The following is a 24,697-nucleotide window of genomic DNA, read 5'->3' as shown; positions in this document are numbered from 1 at the left end:
CAGTCAGTCAACACATTATGCATTTTACAGCGTGTCAGCAGAAACTACAGTCTACGCAGCACATGGACCAGACCGATGAACAGACACAGCGTGTACAAAGTAGTCCGTGGCCCGGATATATTTACATTAAATAAAATTACGCCATCTTGTGGTCAGATTGTGAAACTACATGTCTGGTTAAATGGATCACTCCACCCCCCCTAAATATGGATAGTATTTTCACACTTACCTGAAGTTGTCGTGCCAATTGTTGTTGTTTCATTTTCTCTCATTTAAAAAAACCAAACAAAAAAAAAACCTTTCTGCCCCATTTAAAATACAATGGGACTACTATGGTGCTCACATGGGTGCTCACGACATGGGGAAATGAATCAGCACCCCAATTTAATAACAATAACCTGCGACATAGTTCATGCGCACTATGTCTTTGCCTGAAAGTTGTTCCCACGAAAACTGTCCACAATTAGTATTGGGCATCCCAATTTTGAGTTATGTAGCCTGAAGCTCAATTCATTATCTTTAAAGCCAGCTTATGCAAGTTTATACCTGTTTAGGAGATTGTGTTATGGAGTTGAACATGTTTTGAGGTGATGAGACGGATCAGCTGTGGTGTCGCTGTTTGTGTTTCTCAGCATCACCGCCACACCCTCACAGTGCAGCAGCAGCCTCAGCCTCAGCAGCAGCAGCAGCAGCAGCAACATGATGCGGGTCGCCCTGCTAGTTTTGGCTCTCACAACAGTCTGCAGTGGCATCCTCCCTGAGATAGTGGACTCAGACTTCCATCACATCCTCGTGGACAATTCCGCCCAGGGACAAACGGAGCCGGACAGCTTTGTAGAAGTGGAGCAACTGCCAGAGGATCCGCAGCAGAAGCCCGAGGATGCGTTTCATCAAGTAGGCAGAAATCGAGCCTTTTGCATGATATAGCATTATTTTACTGCTCACTTCAGAAAACAAGCTTTCGTTGTTTGCTGGTACTGTGATAGTCGTTTAATTTGACTAAAATAGTTACATCTCTGGTGAGAAATGTAAAAAGCTCAGAGGCAGCAGTGGAAGGAGCCAGAATATGGGAGTGACTCTTATCTATCCAATTCTTCCAGAGGAACAACCAGAGTGTCAGTCTCAGCCCTCATCCCAATGACCTTCCTCCAAGTCATCACAATGAAACCGCCTCTGATAAAGTTATTGACAATGAATATGTCAACAGCTCAGTAGAACCGGTGAGTTTATGAAAAGTAAACAAAACTGAGTAAGTGTTTGTTTCACTTTGTGAATGAATCTTAACAGATGTCCCACCTTCACACAGGAGACCAACAACGTTACCACATCTGTCCACTCTAGTGACCTGGGGAACAATATCGATCATGTAAGTTCATTCTGTTTACATTATGATATTTAATATATCCCAGAAAAAAAGTCCCTCTTGAAGCAGAACTCTTGTTCTTTTCATGACCTTTGACTGCTCAGTTTGAAAATGATCAACTTGAAAAGGCCTTAAGATTGCATAACGTCTGGCAGCAGCATCCCATCCACTGACTCTGCATAATGTCTGCTAATGAATTGTACCATGTGTGTATGGTGCCTTCACATTTCCATTAATCTCTAATCATTTTTGGGCTGCACTATGTATGAAATCAAAGTTGAAAAAATGCTGAATGCAGCTGATTTATCAAAAATGATGACTGTACAATGTTGTTGATAAATAAGTGATGAAGTGTGCTTTTGCTGCTTGTAACTGGAATACACTTTCAGGATGAAACTTAGAACTTAGAACATTGTTATTCACAATTTAGTTTTATAAAAGCCCAAATCAAAGAGCAACTTTCTCTGATAATGTCTCTTATATGGCTTAGATTGTGTAAAACACATCCGATAAAACATTTACCTTCATTTTCTTATTTTTTTTGTATATTGGCAGAAAAGAGTCCATTGAATGGTGTCCTGTTAGATACATTAAAGAGAGATATGAGTGGTAAATGACTGTTTACATGGTTTCTCTGGTCCAAGAGTCCGTCCCAGTTACAATAGGTAGAAATAAAACTGGAGGAGATGCCTCCTCCATAAATATGTGGCAGGTTTGTTATGCCTAATTAGCTGCAAAGATGCATATGCAATCTTAAACTTTAATTTATTTAGTTCTTCATTTTCAACATTGGGTAAAAATACTTTGACATGAATATGTGTGAAATCGTTTTTTTTTTTACCTTGGGGTTTAAAGGTCACATGATGTGCATATGGGGTGGCCAGACATTTCTAAGACTAACATAATTGATGGGCATTTTTTTGTAAAAAAAAACCCACGTTGTTTCTATGTGTAAGTAGACCATCAGAACACATAAACAATGTCGGTTTTTTTTCATGATAACCAGATTTTGTTGACCCAACCATGGAGTTAGATGTGATCCTTCCTCTTTCTTGTCTTTAGGGATGCACCAGTGACGGGGACTGTGTGAAGGGAAGTTATTGCCTTTATGACACGCACAACTCCAAGTGTCTGCCTTGCAAAGCAATCGATATGGTGAGGTAACCCGAGTCCCCTTTTATATGGATCACCTGCACTATTTTGGTCGGTTTTATCTATAATGCACTGTTGCTTTCAAATACACACACACACACACACACACACACACACACACACACACACACACACACACACACACACACACACACACACACACACACACACACACACACACACACACACACACACACACACACACACACACACACACACACACACACACACTGTATCTTCCGGTCAGCTGGGGTATCACTTCGCCTGCATTGCAGTGTGTCCACAAGTGTAACCGGAGTGTTTTGTTTGTGAACACTCTGTCCTATGAGCTTCACATGAAAGAACAGCGTGTGTCAAGGTTAAATAAGAGCCCATCTTTCCCCACAGCTCCTTCTATCTCTCTCAAAGGACATCCAGAACCAAACGAACATTAGTAATGAGAGCCTTTCCTCTAGAGACTCACCCATTGGTTTTATTTAAGACTCTGTTATTGCTGCTGATTCTGTAGTGTCTTCATTGGATGAACTGGTCTCTGTCTGGCAGAGTCAAAAGCAATCCAAAGGGATGAAGATACTGGCAGTCTGCCAAACAAGGGGAACAGCATACACAGATAATAAATACGCAGAGGACAGCGTCTGTATCTCGTCAAAAGCACTGCGCTGGAAAACTCTGCATGGAAATAACCAGAACACCTTTGCCCATATCATCACATTAACAATTCATAGAGGGTGTGCAGGAACAGGAACTTGTCTCGCCGCTATCAGAGACCAGTTGACCCGCTGATCTCATTTATATTTAACCCCCCAAAAATAACATCAGTAGACGCAACGCTTAGAGAACAATTGATGTCATTAATGCTCTAGTGAGTTTCAGCCTTTTTAAAATGAAGGACCATGTTCTCATTAGTGCGACAAGTCCCAAAAATACTCTGCTATAGATGAAAGATATCTACTGAAACTTTGTCTGTTTGCTGACATGTTTTTTATTCAAAGGTAAAAGATATTAAAACATTTTTTTTTAATTCTTTCAGACCTGCACTAAGGATAATGAGTGCTGTGGTGAACAGCTGTGTGTTTGGGGTCAGTGCAGTCTAAATGCAACAAAAGGAGAGGCTGGCAGCACATGTCAACACCAGACTGACTGCAGCCAAGACCTCTGCTGTCTTTTCCATAAAGGTACAGTACAACACACGGAGCCAGTGTATGCTGTTGCAAAAGGATTCTCTATATTCCCTCGCAAAAATATATCTGTGTGTTTTCTTTGTGTGTTCAGCCCTGCTCTTCCCTGTCTGCTCGGCCAAGCCCATTGAGCGTGAGCGCTGCTTTGGGGCCTCCAACCACCTGTTGCAGCTGTTGTCCTGGGACATTCAGGACGAGGGACCTAGGAAACATTGCCCCTGTGCAGTAGATCTTCACTGCCAGCACCTGGGGTGAGTGCAGTACATTTGAGAGTAAAGCATGATGATTCTGTTAAATGAAAAGCAAAATGACTCACTAACTCTCATCCCCGATACTAAACTGCTGTACTCTGATATTTGACAGGCGAGGGTCCATGTGCCTTAAAGGAGAGGACTCGAGTGAAGAGGACCTGACAGACAGTCTATACTCAGAGATAGACTATATCATCTAGGCGGAGCTTGATTTCATTCACATTGCCTTGTAAACAACAACACTTACTCCATAGTTTTGTTGCAAAGAGCGATAGCACTTTCTGTTTGCCAGCTTAATCCAAAGAGGTAAAGCTACATAGCATGAAAAAATAATGTGAATATAGTTTATTTGGTGTATTGAGACCTGAAGTAAAAATTTAGAAATAAATGTAGTTTGCAATATAGTGGAAACACTATATATGCAAAGTCCTGTGTTGATACTAAACGGCACTATGATACTAGTTGCTGCATCTCTAACCCTTACCTAATGCTAATCCCAGCCATACAATTAACCGTAACACACTAAATATCTGTTGACTACTCACTGTTCAAACTTGTCATGTCAACTGTATCACATAGATCAGCTGATACAACACTGTTCATCACCCTTATAAAGTAAGACGGAAATAGAACAAAGTGACCACCCAGTTTGCATTCCAACTGCATTAACTATGCACCAGGAAGAAAAAGAAACAAGATATACAATCATGCTTCAAAGAATTCTGTTAACATATGAATAGCTGCTACTAAGGACTACAACAGTTGATCATGTTGCCATCCAGGAAGCTAAATTGAATCTGTATACATTTGTTTGAAGAGAAAATATAGTTTGTAGCTGCTTCAATATCCTAAAGTTGTTTGTAACAAAGATTCACCTTGTTATTCCTGAGAAAATATTTTGGCTAACCTTTTTGCTTGATCCCAGCGGTATAAGCTCTGCTGCTTTGTTCCACAGAAGTACTCTATGTTTTTGCCAAGACATAAGCCTCAACATTTTTATGGCACAGATTACATTTTATGTGCACGTCAAGGTGAAACACTGTCCAACATGCCATGTATTCATTTATTTTATCTATATTGTTTGTATGATTTATATATATATCATGTAATGTTTTTTCATTTAAATATGTATTTAATTCTGCCTCACTTTATCTCCATTGTCCACTTGTCTTGTAAGCAGTATCTCATATCCATATGTGTTAACATGGGAAAATATCAGATGTACAAACAAAACCATTATTCTAATAAACTAATTAATTTTAATTAAACTGTAGATCATATACCATTATTATATTATAAGATTTTGACCGAGTTTGAAAATTGAACAAATCCCATATCAGCCTCTATTAATGTTATGGTGTGTTATAAAATATTACAGTTCTAGTATAACCATAAAAGTTATCAAACAGTTTTTTTTACCTAATAGAAGATTCCCCAATTACTAAATTGACAGACTGCAGTCTTGTCACTAGATTTCTGCTTGGGCCGATAATCATTTGAATTTGTTCTCACCACAATCTTCAAGGCTTTTTATTTAAAAAATCTTAAAGCTGGAAATATTTTAAAGAAAAAGGGATTTCTATTCCTCAACCATCCCTTATCGACCTGTTTGATCCCATCATGGGCACCATTTGTTTTAATTCAAGAGCAATTTTTAAACTCGTCAAGAAACTATTGTCAACTCAACACCTTCATCTCCAGCTTATGTTGCACACCTGTGATCCCAAACATGCCATTAGCCCCCAAAACATCATGCTCTGTCTTCCATGTACAGTAATGGTAATGTGTGATATGTATACAAGCAATACCAGATGCGTGTGTGAATATAGCTTGTGCTGGATGTTATCTTGAATACAACTGTCCAATAAAATATCTGCACTGTTCTTAATCACTTGAAACCTGACATGCAGCTTGTACAAGTTCAAAATAAGTTTTTCTAACACCAAAACTCCCTATTCTCAAAAATGTGAGTAGGATTTGTGAGTTAAATTAAGCCATTTTAATTTACAGTGACAGAAAACTGCAGTTATGAAAAAAAAGCATTTTTAATCATTTCTAAAATCATCTTTTACTATTTTCACACAGGATTTAAATCTCAAAGAAATAAACATCAACAACAACAAAAAGAAAAAGAAAATAAGGGAAAAAAAAAAAAAAAAAAAAAGATATTGGCATTTCTACAGTGAATAGCTGGTGGCAGCGTCAGGATCCCAGAGGAGCCGGGATGCTGAGCCTCAGTCTTTAAACCAGTTGCCCGGGCAGACTGAGAAGTCCAGCGGGCTTTCTACACCCTCTGGGTCAGTCTATCAAGCAGCAGCAGGTAGAAGCGCCAAAAACAACCCCACGCTCTGCCAAAACCCCAGAGAGAGCTGCCTCCCCTCAGTCTGAAACCACACACACAAACACACACATGGATGACCCTAGAGATGTTACCCCCAGTTCACATGGTGCAAAAAACAACAAAACAGAAAAAGAAATCCACTTTCTAAATTAAAAGTTAATACAGACAACAGATTTGTGTGTGCCTGGTGCCTCACACGACCTAACTGAATGGTTACGTCTGGAGCAAAATAATAATTTACAACAAACAAAAACAAAACGAAGATTCTTAACATAGTCTACTTGGTTTTGTTTCATTGTACTTTGTATAACAGGACCACTAGTAGCCATGTATCATTAAATCTAGTGGAAGTGATGAGGTAAACCTCCTATAAAGCACAAAGAGCAGCAGTAAGGACAACTCATACCAGCGCAAAACTCTGGCTATTAGAGGAGCAGAAAGTTCTTAATTGTTGCTTTTAAAATTGATCAAATCTTGTGAATGAAGTTGTCAAAGTCACTGAGAGTGAGGTCTGACTCACCAGAAGAGGTGAGACTGAGGAAGGCTGGATAAGAAGTTCTTGGTTGTGTGTGCTGTTGGTTTTTAAGTATTCAAAAAGAAGGTAAGCAACGTTTGATGATAATTATGTCAATAATAGAGCAGTGCTCATGGAGTGTGAGCATATGGACTTACATGATGGTCACAGATGAATCAGTATCAACACTATTCCAGAAACACGAGGAGAAACGCAGTGAGAGTGAAAGAGACCGACGTGAAAAGAGACGGCAGACTTCAATAGACAGGATGGATGCTTTCTAGCCCAGTTTCACAGTCCTAAAATCTCTGCATCCATCTCTGGAGCTTTTATGTTCAATTGATTTGTCTATACAGTATTTGATTCTTTATCTGTATTCAATAGCTTTTGTACTTCCCTTTAAACTTTACAGTACAATACACTATAGTGCACAATAGGGTTTCTGAGCCGGTCCTGGGGCTCAGAGTGGAGGAGGAGAGCACGTCAGCCTCACACCGCTGCTTGATGTTCAAGTCGCTATCAGGCCCGACACTCAGACTGAGTCCCGCAGCCCGGTTGCTCTGCTGCAGCAGCCAGACGATCCAGATTTCGAGGAGCGGTGCTCGGTTCCTCAGTCCTGCCCCGGGTCCTTGGCAGGGCCTCCGTCCAGGTAGATCTTGAGGGCCTTCTCCTTGCGTGGTGAGTAGCTGACTCGGTGTCCAGTCTTTAGCAGACGGCTGCTCTCCTTCTTCATCAGCTCAGTGCGCTCCTCGTCGGACAGCTCCATAGGCTCCTCTGTGCTGTCCCTGCACACAGACCACAGTGATGTTAATGTCAAGTCTCAAGTCACCAGAAAATGGTTAAGAAGCATGTGCTCCCAAATAAAATCTGGTATTCTGGTTACTAGTAACAAGTCACTGCATTTACCACAACACTGTGCAGAAATGATTTCAGAATAAAAGCCTTGTGTTAACAAATGAAGGGATTATGTCCACATATAGAACGCTGCTTGGCTTTTATTTTGTGGGCGTTAAGTTATTAATAATTATGAATTGTTTTATGTCTGTGACATATTCTACAGATATAGACATTAAGTGTGTGGCTACTCTGTGGACTTCATGTCCATCTTTTAAATTATTATGCTGTTATATATGCTTTAATATTAGAAGGTCTTTTTTGACCAAATGTCATAACAATCATGTAACAATCATGATGTAATTTACACCAAAACAACCTTCCACTCTCATATTGGTACATGCCCAATACAAATTACTGTAAATATTTCTGCTTGACATCAAAGTCCTATGTGTCTGAGGACTGGAAAAACAAACATCAATCTGTACGTGATGGTGGACTGTAATCATTTTACCTGTAGAATACCACAGCGCCGTCGTCACAGATGTACAGAGGCCACACGTTAAGAGTCGACACCTTAGGGTTCCAGTCCAAATCCTGATGGATCTCCAACACAGAAATATCACAAGGAAATGTTCCCCGACCCTGCACAGAACAGACGGATGGATTCTCAGTCAATATAGATTAAAGCAGGAGAAAATGAAGTGCTCTGTGTCGGGTACTGCATCTCACATACCTTTGCAAACTCCAGGTTTTCGAGAGGAATATTGCTCATTTCACTAAGCTGCAAACAGAAGAAAGAAAACAAGGTGAATGAACGGTACTTGGACCATTTGTTGATCAAGCAATCAATTTCACAACTGTTAATGCATCATATTTTGAAACATAGTTTCATGTTTCTATAAGTGCGATGTTATTCGTTTCCTGCATTTTGGTGTTCACTGTTGATTGACCAGGACAGGACAACACTGTAATTGTTTTATATGGTGGAACGAATTGAACCTTTGATAAGAATAAATGATGTAACAAACAGTGAAAGGACCCAGCAGGACACAGACATACCTTCTCCTTGAGTTCCTCTACGCTGCTGCTCTCGAGAATAACTTCCTGGAAGATCCCCAGCTTCATTGTAGCAGGGCTCCATCTCCGGGTCAGGACAGCCAGCTGCGACATGGACTTCATCTTCTCCGGTTCTGAGAAACACATCATAACAGACCATAAAGCAAGTACATTATTTCACCTGGAGAAAGAACTATTTTCTCTGCATTCTGGTGGTAATAATTGTATCTTTGTGACATTTCCTATAGTATCTGGAAGCAAAGGATGATATTTTGTTTGTTTCCTTTTACTTTTATTTACGGTAAAGTGAAAAAGTGGCTTTTATTGCCAGTAGCTAGATAAATAATTTTAAGTCCCCTGGTACAAAAAATAAACTTTATTATACAATAACCCATAGTAACGCGTTTGAAAGAAACAGCAGAATGAGTGTTACCATTGAGAACTTCCAGGAAAACCTCCCAGTTGGAGGAGATGCTGATGTCTTCTTCATAGACATGATAGTCCAGAAACACCGTGCCTGGGTTCTTCCACGTCTTTTTCCTGAGACGAACACTAAACACACACACATTGTTTGATAAACACCTCCAAATTCTTAAATTCTTTGCTTTTAAAAAATGTGTAGTAACAAATTCTTACCTGTCAATGCTGAGGTCAAGCTTGCAGTGCTCTTTCAGCTGAGGGAGCAGCTCCTCTTTAGACTGTCTGACAGTCATGCCCTTGGCAAACACTGTGTCCACAAGGAACTTGCAGGGCTGGAAAACACCGACATGGAAACATTGTCAATATTTGCGATTGCAATGTTTGTCAGCTTAGTCAGGTCATTCAGTGATAATCTTCTCGAGAACAGTGATAGTTCTTACCTCTGTTTCATTCACTAGTAGTTGATACACTTTCACTCTGTATTCACCCTTTTTCAGTGCTCTTCCTAATCGAATAGTTATCTATAGGGGCGAAACAATTTTTACAAGTCAAGTATAGGCTCACTCTTAACAAAAAGGTCTCAAATCGACAAATCGTTCTTAAAACTCATTCTTACCTTGTTATCATCAGAGAATGATGAGAGTGTTTCGTTGAGCCGTACACTCTCAAACTCCTGGTTGTTGGCGTACACGCGAAACACCTTGAACTGGGTGGAGGAGACTCCAACGTACGGCTCCAGGTTCTGTTTAAATGCTGCTAACGTTATTCTCTTGTCCACGTGAATCACGATACCTGAAGGAGATAACAAGAAACAACAATTAAACATTCTGTCACATTTTCTGCCTCCTGGAGGAATGTTGTCAATGCAAAGTCAATCACATTCTGCACAAAATTAGTCATTGTGCCTGCCTCTGCAAATTTGAACTAGTTTTTCTAACTTAAATATAAATGAATCCTTCATAAATCATAAATAGAAGGTTCGTACATTTTTGTGCATCCGTGGAAGAGTCATCCTGAGAACAAGGCTCTGCTCTGAAGTATAGGTACTGTGCCTCTGCCTTGCTCTTCCCATGTTCGTCATACTCGCTGTCTGTTCCAGAGTCTTCCTCAGCCGTGTCCCAGGTCTCTTTTTTGCCCTCATGGGCTTTGGAGCGACGGCTACTTGTGATGCTGTGTGAGTCCAAGCCGTTGGCCAGCTGTATGGGCCCGCTGTCTGCGTTGCACAGTGTGTCACTGCTGTGGCTGGAGCTCAGGATGTCGCTGTCCACTGAGCTGGTGCTGCGATCATTGTTCACCTCAGAGTCCGAGCGCTCCTCACAGGCAAAGTGGTTATCAGGGTCAGAGGAGGCGCCGCTGCTGCCCCCAGCTGTGGCCCTGATCCGGTTCTCTAACTCTCGGTTGTCTGCGGCCACGCAGAGCGAAGAGTTTGAGTCTGCATCTTGGGTCGGGGATTCGATATGTTCAAAGTCACTGGCGTCAGAGCTTTTCTGGCTGTCACTGTTGCTGGAGCCCTGCTGCTGCAGAGACAGGTTCTTTAACTTTTCTGTGCTCTCCTCGAGGATTGCCTCGACAGATTTGCTGTTACCCTTTGAACCCTCAAAGGGCACATCAGAGTCACCTCCTGCTTTTTGGCAAAGAGTCCTGTTGGCCAAGGTACCAGGAGACTGCTCAGGGAGTAAGACCATGAGCCGGATCGTATTCCCGTGACGATCCAACAGTTTCCACAAGAGTGACTCAGTGAAAGCAACCTGATGATCAGTCGACTCGGAGCTCTCTACAAAAACCTGATGAAAAACAAAAGAGAAACAGATAGAATTCAAGCTCAATTTGTTTAGAAGTGTTCAAGTCAATTTTCTGATACAAAACTAACACAACGGAAACACAGGGAAGTACGAAAGTGAGACTTAAAGTAAAATGTGGGGACCTTGTTACTCCTGAAGAACCCCTCAGCTTTCAGTGTCTTGTTGGGAACATACAGGAGACGGAGGTCATTATAGCAGCGCTCCAGGACCACACGCATGGATTCTGCAGAAAGCCCTGTAGCCTAGAAAGAAACGCATACACAAGGATGAAGTCTAAAGGACTGGTCTCACATTCTCACGGATAATATACTCAATTTATTTCCAACAATTCTATGTGTTGATGGTTAAGATAAAAAGTTGAGGCAGAAAGAGAAGATGCAGTGACGAAACTGAGGAGAGTAGGATACCTGTGCAATGAGCTGTTTGAATTCAGTGATCGTCTGGTTCAAGTACGCCCGAACACTGATTGGAGTGGCGATGGTCTCACTCTTCAGATCCACAACATGAACTTTCACCATCACCTCTGAAGGAAATCAGCAACACACCCACAGCGATTACATTAATTTGCTTTGTATTCTGACAATCTGCATTCATTAATGCTGTACAGTCAATTTGCTCTTAACTATCAGAGTTGATCTACATAATGTAGAGAGTCTACATAATCATGAATCATGGGCTTCATGATTCTTTTTAAAAAAAAAAAGTTTTAAGTACCTGCTCACAATTACTTGTGTTGAACTAAGTACCACTCTATGTGAAACAAGAGGAGTATGACTCAAAAGTAGCAGGCCACTGACCTCCCGGTTTGTAAGGCTGGAACACTTGCTCTGGTTTGCGTGTCTCGAGCAGTAGGTCGAACATATACGAGGACTTGACTCCTCCGAGCAGCAGGCCCATCGGTGTGTCCTCCTCCCCTTCGTAGGAGCGCTCCAGGTACTCGTGGAACTCGTCATACTTTACCAAGCGGCAGCAGTCTAGAGACACCACCCCCTCCAGCTCCATCATCTGAGGTACAGAATATTCACAGTTGTGTCAATCAAAGGTCGTCTGCTGAAACGTATTATACCGATTAGTTATGTTGTTTGGAAGTTAGATAGTGAAGATAAACCATAAACCAACAAACCTTGTAGGCCATGTCTGTTGCTTCTTTCAGAGTTTTGTCCTTGTGTACTTCCAGCTTGCTCTCCATCATCATCTTTGTAGGATGCATGCAGAAAAGCTTTATCTGGAGGTAAAAAAAGAGAGCAATAATAGTTAAAGTTGTTTTACAAGAGAGGCAACTTTTCAACTGATCCACATTCAGAAGCCAAAAAATTGATCTTGAACCAATCTAACAAGGTACCTTGCAAGTGTTGCGCTCGATCTCCCTCTGCCGCTTTTCCTGCTCTTCGGACTCTTTCTCCTTCTGAACTAAACTCTTTATGTGCTCTGGGAATTCTTCCGCAGCTAAATACTCTGCAGACAGGACAGAAAGGGTACACATTGAAACTGCATACTAATTCTATGGCCTTCACAGTCAAGGCAAACCCTAGTAATAGAGACAGTAAGATCATAATCACTACTCACAGGGCACGAGTGATTTTAGCATTACCCAGAGCAGGTTTCATTAAATTCATTTCTTACTTGCATTCTTTGAGGGATCCTTCAATCTATAAATCAGCATGTATGCATTTGTAGAGCTGATGAGAGAAAACAAGATGTGTTGTTAATGAATGTATTGGAATATATATAGAGAGAATACAGTTCTGTCTGCCAAATAAACAGTCTATTGGTTTACATGAAAGAACAATGAACAAGAATAAACAAGAACCCTCTTGACTTTCCTTTGAGTCTCAGATAAATAAACAGGTCCAGTTTATTATTATTGTATTCCCTAAGCATGTGATGTGTGTCAACTGAGTGTTACCTGAGAGACAACTCACCTTGCAAAGGCACTGGAATAATAGCCTCTGCTCCCTGAGGAGCCCCCATATGTCTTCCTGATATCTTCTGTGGTGATCTGCCCAACAGATATGCACAGAAACTTACTGAATGATTCAACAAACACAACCATGTTAACAATAAGTCAAATGTTACAATGACATGGATTGTTTGCTTAGTTTAGTACTAACTAACAAAGATATTTCTCTGCTGAGTCCTTGTGACTGACATTTTAGTGCTGTAAGAAGGCAAATCTTGCTAATCGAGGGCTGAAGCTGACCTTGCTAACATGCTGATCGTTAAAGCTGTACCACTGGCCATCACTGAAGGATTTGATGCAGGCGTAGTAGTGGCCACCTGCAGCGCTCCCAGAATGGACCATGACAGAGAACAGCTCAAAGGTCGGCAAGCCCTGAAAATAGACAGAGAAAATCTTTTTATTCATATAAAAGCAAAAAACAAGTTGAATTCTGCGACATATATGCAACTGATGTTGAAAACACGGACATCAACCAATGATACTGCAGTTGCAAGATATAAGCTCAAGATACGCTTTATATGACGAGCTACAGTAACATCAAATTACTGACTGCAAAAATAAAGAAAGCATGCACAGCGGGCGAGATGCAGCTTGTAATACAATTTTATTCAACAAAACCATGATGACCACTAAGTGTCGGCTGGGTCATGGTCTGGAAAGTCCAGTGCACATTATGAATGAAAGACAGACAGTTCATGTAACAAGGACAGAGAAGTAATGCATCACTTTTCAGCTTAGTCTGTCAGCAAACAGTAACTCAATGACATTGCCAGGATTCTCCCCCATCACTACAATATTGCTACAGGCAATGTTAACGAACAATTTGAGCAAAATTAGCAATTTTCTTGTCCGATTCCGATTTCTTTGTCTTGCAAAGGAATCTAGTAAAAAATGTCTGACTGTCAGCGATAAGTTTTATCTTTAGGCTGATCGCAACACACAGTCCCAGTCAAGCTTTCATCTGCATCATATCAATATAAAGCAATACACTTTTTAAATCAGTACCGTATTTTCCGCACTATAGGGCGCACTGGATTATAAGGCGCACTGTCAATGAATGGTCTATTTTCGATCTTTTTTCATATATAAGGCGCACCAGACTATAAGGCGCATTAAGCGAAACAAAACAGTCAGTCAGTCAAACTTCCTCCACTTCCGTACCATGTTGAATTCTGTCGCAGCTGCTCTATTCCCATGTTCTACTGCGTGACTGATAGCCTTGAGTTTGAAGTCCGCGTCGTAAGCGTGTCTCTTGACCGGTGCCATTTTGGGGTCCTTATACACACACACACTGTAATATTATGGTGAAGCACAGTGTGTGTTACTCCTGACGCTCCTGACTACGGTAGCCGTAATGCTGCAAGCGGTGTGGCTTTGTAGTTTACCAAAGTCGTACTAAAACATTTTGACAGAGCGCCGTGTACCACACAAAATCGCTTCGAGGTCAGTAAGCACAACCAGAATTAATCCATATATAAGCGGACAATCCTTAAATGGAAGTTATGACCAGAACTCTTCCTGCCTGCCAGCCAAACTGAGCAATTGTGGGAGAAGAGCCTTGGTGAGAAAAAGAAGAACTCCGGATTATAAGGCGCACTGTCGTTTTTTGAGAAAATTAAAGGCTTTTAAGTGCGCCTTATAGTGCGGAAAATACGGTACTTTAAATCAAGCAGCTCAGAAAGTGGTTCAATGTGTCAGATATATAATTAATCAACATTCAGGTAAATATAAGTATTGGATCTGAGTCTGTATATGCAGATACCTAAAATAAAAAGGACCCGATCAGGGCCTAAAAACTTGATCAGGACACCCGTAGTTATATGCACTTCACACAAAGTGAGTTTGTGGAGTTTTTCCTGTCCCATGCGATGGTCCTGGGACAGAGGATGTCGTATGCTGTACAGATTGTAAAGCCCTCTGAGGCAAATTTGTGATTTTGGGATATACAAATAAATGTAATTTAATTTAATCAAAGTTAACTGACCAACGAACAACAGTCAACAATATCTATACAGTAATCATTCACGATGAGTACCTTTGGCTTCAACACCCTCTCTGTGCTGCCGGTGCTGTCCAAGCAGATGCCTTCATCCACACAATCATCGGTGGAAAAATCGTTGCTCATCTGGTCGCTGTGGCAACTGCCTTCATTCTCTGCTCCGCTGTCAGTGCAGCTCTCTGTCTGAGGCGACTTCTAAAGAGGAGGCCATTTCAAAAACAATAATTGAGGAGTTTAATTGATAATGAAAAAAAGTTGAGTTCTTTAAAACATTTTTTTTTAAATATTTGGTTTACCAGAGATAGAAGGAGAATCCTATTTGGGGATTTATCTGATGTAAATCAGAAATAGTGATGAAAGCAAGTACAGCCATTTGTTACTCTCACCTCATCTTCCACATCGATGAATGGACTCATGTCGAGCTCATCAGGGAAAGTCATGCGGTCATTAAGCTTGATGCGATGCATAGTGGTGTAGTCAAAATCAAACCGCTTCAGCTGTAGCGTCAGCAGGTAGGGAAAGTGCAGAAATCTCAGACCCTGAGAAGACAAGCAATCATAAAAGAAGAAAAGTCAAAACCATCTTCACTGAATGAGTCACAATGTCACATTTTCAGTGTGCTCACCTTCCGGGCGTCACATTTCTTTTTGCAGCGTTCACAGAAGTACTGGTTGGGCCCATCCAGAGTTTCTGGTTGGATGAATGCCTGCAAAGCCTCTTCCTGTAGCAGAGAAATTGTTTCAGGTATATTTAGATGGAGGCCAAAACAATTAATGGACATAAACTGTATTAAAATGAGCTGCAAGTACTTCATCAAAGGCAGCCTTGATGTATTTATAAATCCCAAAGAAGGAATGAGTGTTGAGTGTTGCTTGAGTCGTTGCGTCCAATGTGTTAAATGTTTAAATGGACTGTGGAGAGACAACACACCACACTGCCATAGGCCTGGCTGGCTCCGAAGGGTCTGATCACAAGAGGAATGTCCAGGTACGTGTCAATCCTCCAGCTCTCATAGCCACACTCCAGACAACGGACATAATCCTTCAGCTTCCCCTGGTACAGCTGGTTGATCAGGTCGGCCTGAGGATATGGAGGCATGACAGTCAGGCTTTCTCAGCTATGTTTCACTGATAACAGTACAGCATTTGTTTGGACTGCAAAATGTTGTCACGCTGCTATATTCTCTCCCTAAAGGGAGACATCAGCGTGCAAAAATAGATACATTCAATACAACATTGGTCTAATGGTAGAAACTGCCACGTTGTTTTCTAAATCTAAAGGGATTACCCTTTGTACAGTGTACATTTTATGACATCTCAGACTATATAAACCAGGATCAGCTCTATGATGTCAGACTCTACATTCATTTTTTACAGGATTTTCAGGAGCCTTGTTTAAAGCTGCCCTTTTTTTCTGCTGATCTGATCCGAGACAATCGTGATATAATCTGAATTGTGAGTTTTGTGATCTGTTGTACCCTTTTTTACTTTTACTTTAACTGGGGCTGAATCACATTTACTCTGTGCTAACTAGGAGCTCATGTGTACAGACCACATGGTTGTAAATGTGCACACTGGATGAACTGTTTGCAGTTTATAATTCACTCCTGAGATAAGAAAACAGAGAACAGCTAACCCTGAGGCTTACTGGCCTATTTCACTTTTCCCACAGTAGCTCTTTTGTTTCTATTGTTGGGTGGAGGAGGGGGACTTTTATTTATGTCTAATAAATCTTTAGGAAACCATTTTGCTTTCTCCCACCTGCTCTGTCTGCTTCCACTTTTGCTCCAGGGCATCGAACATGACCCTGCACAGCTCCTGGACATCGTGCTGCTGCCAAGCTAAAAGTGAAAAACGCACAAGAAGTGAAATTGAATGTACAGATGCAGAGGCACAGTTTCTCCTTTCACACAAACAAGCCATGTGAGTCTAGTCACAGGAGAGTGCAAACGCTCACCCTCGCTGCTGTCCCAGCCAAAGCTCCGCGTCACATCAGTGGTCTCAATTGCCCGTTTCTTACTAGTCTGCAGCAGAACAAACAATCTTTGCAACTGGTGTGGTATACTGGTGACTGGATCCTCTTCAGTCTCCTCAAACTCCCAGCTGAAGTTGAACAAAAGTTATAAAGGAATTTCAGAAATTGCGCTATGCAAGTATAACTTCACAAAGATTTCTATGAATGTAGCTTCTTACTTGTAGAGTGCATTTCTGAACTCCGGGGTCATGAACAGCGTTTGTAGAAGACTGTTCAAATAGCAGGTCATAGCTTGGTTGACCAAGCCCACGTAACCTAGTGATGGGGGGTCAAAAGACCAGAAGTAAGAGGACAGTCAGGGTTGTATAAAGAGGTGTGAGGTCACATATTCAACCTGTAATAAAACCTCACCCGTTTCAGATTTGTTAAGGATGGACGAGTAGGAGTAGGACGGACTGCTGTAGTCGCCACTGCAGCCTACAGTGCCGTCTCTAGGCAGGGGCCCGATAAACGGTTCCTGGGAACTGTCATCTAGTCCACTGCTATCTGCTGTTCCTGACTCATCCTGCACACATAAACATACAGAGAGGGACATTTTAATAGAATGTCTTTAGATTCCAAAAAAAACAATCTCCCTGTACAGCAAAAATATATTACCGATGCAATCTGGGGCTGCTCTCCATCTTTGTCTGTGAGCTGGAGGAAATTCTTCTTACCACCAGGCTCGAACCCAGAATCTGAGAGGGACATCTCACTGCTGTGGTCCAGCGGTGCCTAGAGGGAGGCAGAGCAAAAACAAAAATCACATGACAACTACAATCCTTTGAAAATGCTGAAAACAGACACAAAACACTCAAAGGAAGACTTAGTTTCCCCCTGAACTCATTTTCAGCTAATTCTCTGAATTTACACACATGATGAAAGTAGCTTGAAGCCAACATGGAGCAATGCTTATATGCAATACCAGGCAATCTGACGACAACAAGCAAAGTGCTGCAGTGGAAACATACAGTAGCTTAATCCACTGACCTACTCAGTGAGATAACCAGACACAGCACCTGGGCTTTAGCCTGGGTCAGCAGCAGGATTAGCTTGTGCTCATTTAAGAAAAGGGAGTAGCAAGGCAGTACCAAATAGTTGGAAGCTTCATTAATAATGTTGACATTTAACTTCTAAATAACCATTTGAATGCTATATAATAATAATACATGGTATTTCTGTACAGTTGCACATAAAGATTAGACTACACAATTATTATAAGTATTAAACTATTTGTAGAGTGAGATTCCAGTGGTGGCGGCGTAATCTTGATACACAGGTGGACCCACAACCGGATTAGCCTACTAGGCGGGTCAAAAGACAAAGCAGTGTTCAGAGTAAGTTATTAATAACTTAAAGAAACATGGTGTGCAATAGTCCAACTTCTCATCCCCTCTCGGGCACACTCTCAAACACAGCGAGCACCGGTGTCCTCAGACCTGATAATTGTGCTAACTAACAGACTATAGTGCATTAAGGTCAGTGATAAGATTGGCTGATGAACGCATATCTTTGCAGGTTGGACGGTGCAGATTAACTTTCAGAACGGCTCGAGTGGTGCCAATATTAAAATCTCTGACCCGCGGATCACTACAGCAAAGGATTGTTTCAAACTTAAAACCTTTCCAATAATTTCATTATTGGAAACAGGCTGGCTGCCATTATCATGAATCTCACTAGAGTACCCTTGTACTATACTTAATCTGAACTCAACTACACCAACCAAAACATTAACTAATAGCTGAATGAATTCATCTTTTTTTGGCCCATTGGCCATTCACTAAGCCCCGCCGCTACGCCTTTAAAGCTGTCAGAGTTATAATGGAGCCCACAGTGTTACTTACTGCACTACCGGCATAAATATGATCTCATTTTTGAGAGCAAACAGAAGGGTCTACAATATGCGTTATATGCCTGAAGGACAGATCCAGGATGTCAAACTGATTTGGCAGCGAAAACTGGTTCAAAACATAAAGAGAGAGACTAAACCCTCTAGATCACAGTGTTAAAGTGAACCACTGCATCACCACAAAAGTCACTCTCTGGGTTAATTTTTTTTCCTAACCATGTCCGGTGTATTTCCCCAGGCAAGGTCAAAAGTGGCTTTCAAATATCCCGCTTTGTGGGCAACATCGTCATAGAGTTTGGAGAGAGTTGTGGAAGCAGGCAGGTTCAGGGTCAGCCTCTCATTGATCGCCTTTGCACTGGTGATGTCCTGTATGATACACAGCACTCGGGGCTCCTCAGCTGCATTTTGGATCTGCAAATCAAGAAGGACGGAGAAAAACATTAGCATGATGTATTGGCTAAATATTTTTTTTGTTTTTTGTGAGTAAGCATGTACTGGTGAAAAGTTAAGCATTAGAATAAATGGTTAGTGAAGCTGTGCAACAAAAGTCATCATCAGAAACACGCCAGTGCAGAAAGGAAAAATACCATCTCATGTCAGGCCACAGTACAAATATGACCTACTTGGTACAAGTTAAGTTGCATTTTTCTGGAAAAAATACAGCTGTATATCTATAAATAACTAAAACCGTAATATCTGTGCAGGATTTTCTTGCCAATCACGGGAAAAAATATATATTCTTCACAATAAAACAAACTGTTACGTGACAAGCGGGAGCTTATCTCAAACAATGACAGCATTGCAAGAGCAGCTCACATTTTCTCATCTATCTTTGTGTTTCCTCAAGGCTTAATAAAAATTTGCTTAAGACTGACCTGTTATAGGCTGTACAATTCACGATTAATAGTTATCTCATTCACTGGCGCAAGTAACCTACACACGACCGGACAAGCCCAGTCGCTGATCTTTGCTTACAAATTTTCAAAACATAAAAACATTGACAGGTTGTACCAAAGGTTTTCCCAAACTGTCCACAATCTGTTGCAAAAAACCCAAAATCCATGCAATTGCTGACACATGCTTAATATAAGTGCATAACACACTGTGTAAATGTTGTCAAGACTAAGCAAGTCCCTTCGTCATCTGAACACTCCCAATAGTTTATTTTTCTGATTGGTATATGTACTGTTAATGTTAATGTAATTAGGCTGAAATGATTTGCAGACTGAAAACAAAAGTAGCAAAAACACTGGAAGGAAAACTCACTTAACAAGCGCTAATGTACTGAGTATGCAAAGATGATGCCAGCCCAGCGACCTTATCCTTAAGGATTAACGATTAACAAAACAATGTTTGGTATTTAACTATTGCATAAACAATTAATAGAATAATAGATAAGTAGAGATTTAGAGGTTCAATTAAAATAAATTGTGAATACTGCCATAGAATAACTAAAACTGCCCCACACTTAAAACTGGGAATAAAATCTCAGTCTGATTCCTAATCCCGAGTACTTTTATTTGATCAGATACTGCTTGAATAATTACATTGTAATGTTGCAGAAACATTACATTTTTTAATACCCGTTTTCATTTAAAATGTCACTGTTTTGTTGCATGTCTTTTATGTTTGATAAAGCTGTTGCTTTCAAGGCTGACTCCTGAAGAAGCATGTCATCATGGTGCTGCTTCATGCATCCATTTAACACCATGCTCTCTCTCACACCAAACACAAGGCAAGGCTACCTTAGAAATCCTCTTCATCTCATCAAAAATACTCTGTCTGCAACTCCAAAACACACCCTAATGATATAATGGAGATAGTTGGAGTGGGAAACAATTAGTTAAATTGTAAAACATGCCTGTCTAAATTACATCAGTCTTACATGCCTACACATATTGTTTGGCTGGCAAATCAACCTCTTGGCTGGTGAAAAGGGTGATAATTACAGGAAATATATTCAAGTCATTCTGGTTTTTGCAACCTCTTTTTGAGGTCTGTGATCTTGGCAAAATGTGACTGACAGGTCCTATAAAGAAGCTGCAGCTGACAACACACAAGTGTATTATGAGATTAAAGGTTATTTTTACCGTGGATATAATCACAAGGTGTTGACATGAAGCCACAGGTACGGCAAAGCACAGGCAGTATTTCTTTACAGCTGTTACTCATTCTAAAACGGCACTAAAATAATGACAGGCTACAATGTTGTGAAATGTCAGTTACCATGAAATCCTATTAATACAACGTAATGTAACTCCTACTGCACATGGCACGCACAAAAAAAACCTAAAACAGAACAGAGATGCAAGGAAGGGAACAACAGCCAACAGTCTAATCCAAATACAATTTGTTGATGAAACATATTTCAACCTAACCTGACACTTAACGTAACCAGTCATCTATTTGGATTAACTACAATATCGCAAAAATGGTTATAGTTGTAGGAGTGGCTGGTTAATCTATAGGTGCACTAGCCAAGACAGATGATTGTAAGTAGAAATATGTTCAGCAAATATCTCTTTGTATTTTTTGTTTTGGGTGGTTGTGTTTAAACAAAATAAATTAGCTACCTCAAATTGCTGATTTGTTCAGAGACCATTGGCAGCCTGGCTGCCAAAGTATCTACCTTCTTTAAATTGTTCATCCATAATGCTATCACAGTGTTACGAACAACAAGTACAATGTGGCAATGTTGCATAATTGGGAAGTCCATTTTCACATGGGAGAAAGGACAGGCAAAAAATAATGGTTACAACAATCAGTAGCCACCCATGTCTCTCCTAGCAAGTATTTATATTTATTTTAAATTGGGCCCATGGCATCAACAGAGAGGTCTGGGTGACCTCTGGTATCCCAGAACATCACACCACTGCTGCCATGCACTTTCAACACAAAACTGCAGCTTAAATTACCTACACTTGAGATCATGTTCTCTTCAACAACATAAGTCAATTAAACGTAACTGGCCATCGATTTCAGCAACAGAGCTAAAGTACTGGAAGTGATATTTCACTAGGTTTTATGTTCCTGTCCCACCAGCGTGTCTACAGAACTAAAAGGATAGTCTGAGGCACATAAATGATCAGCTGATTTCATTATCTTGTTGAGAAAAAAAACAATCAACCACAGGCAAATTGCTGTTAAAGCTCCAAGGACAGGCTTCACCTCTATTTCAAACAAGACGACAACAAGGGAGTTTTCTAAAAAATGTTTTGCTTTAAGTATTCATTTTGGCCAGTCTCTGTGAGAATTAAATGAATGCATTTTAAAATATATATGTAAAATGACATACAGACACAATGTTTCCAAACAACAGGGCTTCATTTTCCTATACAACAGATAAAGGAATTTCTATGATATGCATTTGCATAACTCAAAATGAAATATTTAGATAAAAGTGTAGACAAATGACATAATTCCATCTACCTTTCACTATCTTACATTTTTTTCTCCCAGTCAAATGTGATTTTTTTACACAAGTGTTGAAAGTCTGAAGGTTTAAGAAATACCTGCTTTGCTGCCAAAATGATAAGTAAACAAACCTATTTCCTCAACACAACCGTAAAGCCTTTTCCCCCCTTCTTTCTAAAACCCCTTGTCCTGCAACATTAGATCCATGATTAATAACTGTATAACTAAAGGCTACACTGTTACTATGAAACACACTGCACATGAACAAGTGTGCAGTGGTGCATAATAAAATCTTATTTTCCCACCAGCCATCCACGAGTGACGTCCTATGCCTGACGTATGACCCAGCAGCTGACGTAAATGCAGTCATTTAAAAAACACCCATATTGGGACTCCAAATAACTTGTAGTAACCCTACAGATAGAAAAACACATGATTATGACTGCAACGCAAACACTAACGTTATGCTGTTAAAAGGATGTCCAAATAGTAAGGGGACACGTGTGTATTCAAACACCAGGGACACTCAAATAACACTGACGTTGTGTTGTGTCACACGCACCTGCATCTACATCTACAACGTTAGCTTCACTGCTAGCGTTAGCTGTTGTGCTAACGCTAGCGGTGAAGCTACAAGTTATGTTCAAAACAAACCCGCAGACACGGACGAGGCTGAATCAGATTATCAGTGTGCATTATAATAAACCAGCTACTAGTTAACGTGTCTTCGGTCCTGGCAGTCTGGTCAAGCGACCGAGCTGTTTGTTTTTGGTTTAGCAACTTCAAAAACATCTCAGCTAACGATGCTCGCTAGCCGCAGTCGACCAAAGCTAACGGCTAGCTATGCTACATGCTAGTTGGCTGTGTGATGTTGTTTTGGAGATAACATGGTGCCAACCGCGACTATTCAAACACTCTTGTGTTTTTGATGATCAGAAAGCCCAGTTCGAGGCTAGGTAACGTGACGATGATCACCCTAAAGCTTTCGTTACGTTATAAACTCACTTTGTTTGACACATAGCGAAACTAGCCGCTGGCCGATGCTAGGTTAGCTCCACCGCTGTTAGCCGTGTCATGACGGGCCGTCCGAGTCCTGTTAGCAGCTGAGAGCTAGCCTCTCAGACCGCAAACTCCCAAAGTGGTGCACAAGTGCTGCCATTGTTAATGACAGTGGTCTAAAAACAGGCTGACAGCTAACGCTTCTCCAACACGTCCGGGGTCGGCCGCCTCACCTCTTTGGGGACGAACTGGTTCTCCTCGCTCGGCACCATCTCCATTTGTGCGACACTTTGGACGAGAAGCTCTCCGGACCAGGATGTCAGCGGGCCGGCTGTGCAGCGGTGAACACAGACATGGTTTGTGTTTATGTTTGTAGGAAGTTCTGACGCTTGGTTGGTAAAATTAAACTTGCCAAAAGTTGTGGGCTTATCAAAGTGATCGCAACACTCTCGGTTGTACTACCCGAGCACAAAGTGCCCTGCTGTACATGGAGGAAAGATGGCCGGTGTTTTACTCCGCGAGACTTCACTCGCGTCACATTCCATCCAGACAAGCGTGCGTGATGTGAGCGGGCACGGTGACGTCGGTGTGTGTGCGTGTGCGTGTGTGTGTGTGTGTGTGTGGGCGTGTTTGTTTTTCATTGTTTTTGATTCATTCACACAGATCACATCATTTTTGATAGACAAATATAGTGAACACACACACACACACACACACACACACACACACACACACACACACACACACACACACACACACATACAGTATCAGTCAAAAGTTTGGACACACCTTCTCATTCATTTTTTTTATTTTTATTTTTTTCTACATTGTAGATTAATATTGATGACATCCAAACTATGAAGGAACACATATGGAATTATGTGGTAAACAAACAAATGCTCAACAAACCAGAATATGTTTTATATTTTAGATTCTTCAAAGTAGTTGAATGAGAAGGTGTGTCCAAACTTTTGACTGGTACTGTATATATATATTTTTTTTTTTTAAATATATATATCTTTATTTTTTATATGCGACACTAAAGCAGAACCTAAACTGACATTATTTCACATGCATATTTCACATTTCCACCTCACAGTAAGAAGGGTCAAAGTTTGATAACTGTCCCTTTCTGCATGTTTGCATGTTCTTTTCTGTTTGTTCAAGTTTATTCTTGGTGTTTCCTCCCGCATTCCAAAGACAAGTCAGGTGGATTGACTCTAGATATAGTTCAGGTCATTTAGTTTTTATACGAGAGTCTGTTTATAAAAGTTAGCGCTGCAGTTAAGTTTGGGGTAACAGATGTGGTTTGGGGTGAGAAGGGGGTTAAAGAGCCTCAACCTCCAGTTTCATCGGAGCTTGATTATGCTGCTCAGGCCTCATAGTCAGGTTGTAGCCAAAGGTTAACCATCAATTATCTTCATATTACTTATATGTTACCCTTGATCAAATCACTACGCCCATATCTGCACAGATTGAACTGTAAAGTGATCAGCAGTTTTGTTGTAAACTGGGGAACTCACAGTTGTATATGAATAAAAATGTATAG

The 24,697-nt window shown here is 40.8% G+C and overlaps 2 protein-coding genes across 3 annotated transcripts; one reads left to right on the top strand and one right to left on the bottom strand.

Moving 5' to 3' along the window:
* The first annotated feature begins 684 nt into the window (after positions 1–684).
* Positions 685–4,144, top strand: dkk3a (dickkopf WNT signaling pathway inhibitor 3a). The gene is made up of 7 exons (XM_054620714.1): positions 685–894; positions 1,101–1,220; positions 1,307–1,366; positions 2,426–2,518; positions 3,546–3,690; positions 3,788–3,944; positions 4,057–4,144. The coding sequence occupies exons 1-7, from the start codon at positions 700–702 to the stop codon at positions 4,142–4,144; spliced, it is 858 nt and encodes a 285-aa protein (XP_054476689.1). The 5' UTR covers positions 685–699.
* Positions 4,145–5,943: 1,799 nt separating this feature from the next.
* usp47 (ubiquitin specific peptidase 47) lies at positions 5,944–23,741 on the bottom strand. Of its 2 annotated transcripts, none has more exons than XM_054609876.1 (28): positions 23,382–23,741; positions 18,952–19,146; positions 17,505–17,621; positions 17,259–17,412; positions 17,066–17,162; positions 16,830–16,975; positions 16,634–16,713; positions 15,804–15,953; positions 15,499–15,594; positions 15,260–15,412; positions 14,910–15,068; positions 13,115–13,246; positions 12,837–12,913; positions 12,538–12,593; positions 12,257–12,369; positions 12,038–12,139; positions 11,712–11,919; positions 11,322–11,437; positions 11,037–11,156; positions 10,098–10,896; positions 9,729–9,904; positions 9,553–9,633; positions 9,329–9,444; positions 9,126–9,244; positions 8,696–8,826; positions 8,370–8,417; positions 8,148–8,278; positions 5,944–7,584 (listed from the first exon to the last, which is right to left on the bottom strand). In XM_054609876.1, exons 1-28 carry the CDS (start codon positions 23,424–23,426, stop codon positions 7,410–7,412), a joined length of 4,092 nt encoding a protein of 1,363 aa, XP_054465851.1. In that variant the 5' UTR covers positions 23,427–23,741; the 3' UTR covers positions 5,944–7,409. The 2 variants fall into 2 exon arrangements, with proteins under 2 accessions (XP_054465851.1, XP_054465859.1); XM_054609884.1 differs by having other exon boundaries at positions 14,910–15,065.
* Between the last annotated feature and the right edge of the window lie 956 nt (positions 23,742–24,697).

Source organism: Anoplopoma fimbria, chromosome 2 (genome assembly GCF_027596085.1).
Source record: "Anoplopoma fimbria isolate UVic2021 breed Golden Eagle Sablefish chromosome 2, Afim_UVic_2022, whole genome shotgun sequence".
In the NCBI taxonomy this organism is placed as follows: domain Eukaryota; kingdom Metazoa; phylum Chordata; class Actinopteri; order Perciformes; family Anoplopomatidae; genus Anoplopoma; species Anoplopoma fimbria.
This window is presented reverse-complemented; position numbering and strand designations above follow the sequence as displayed.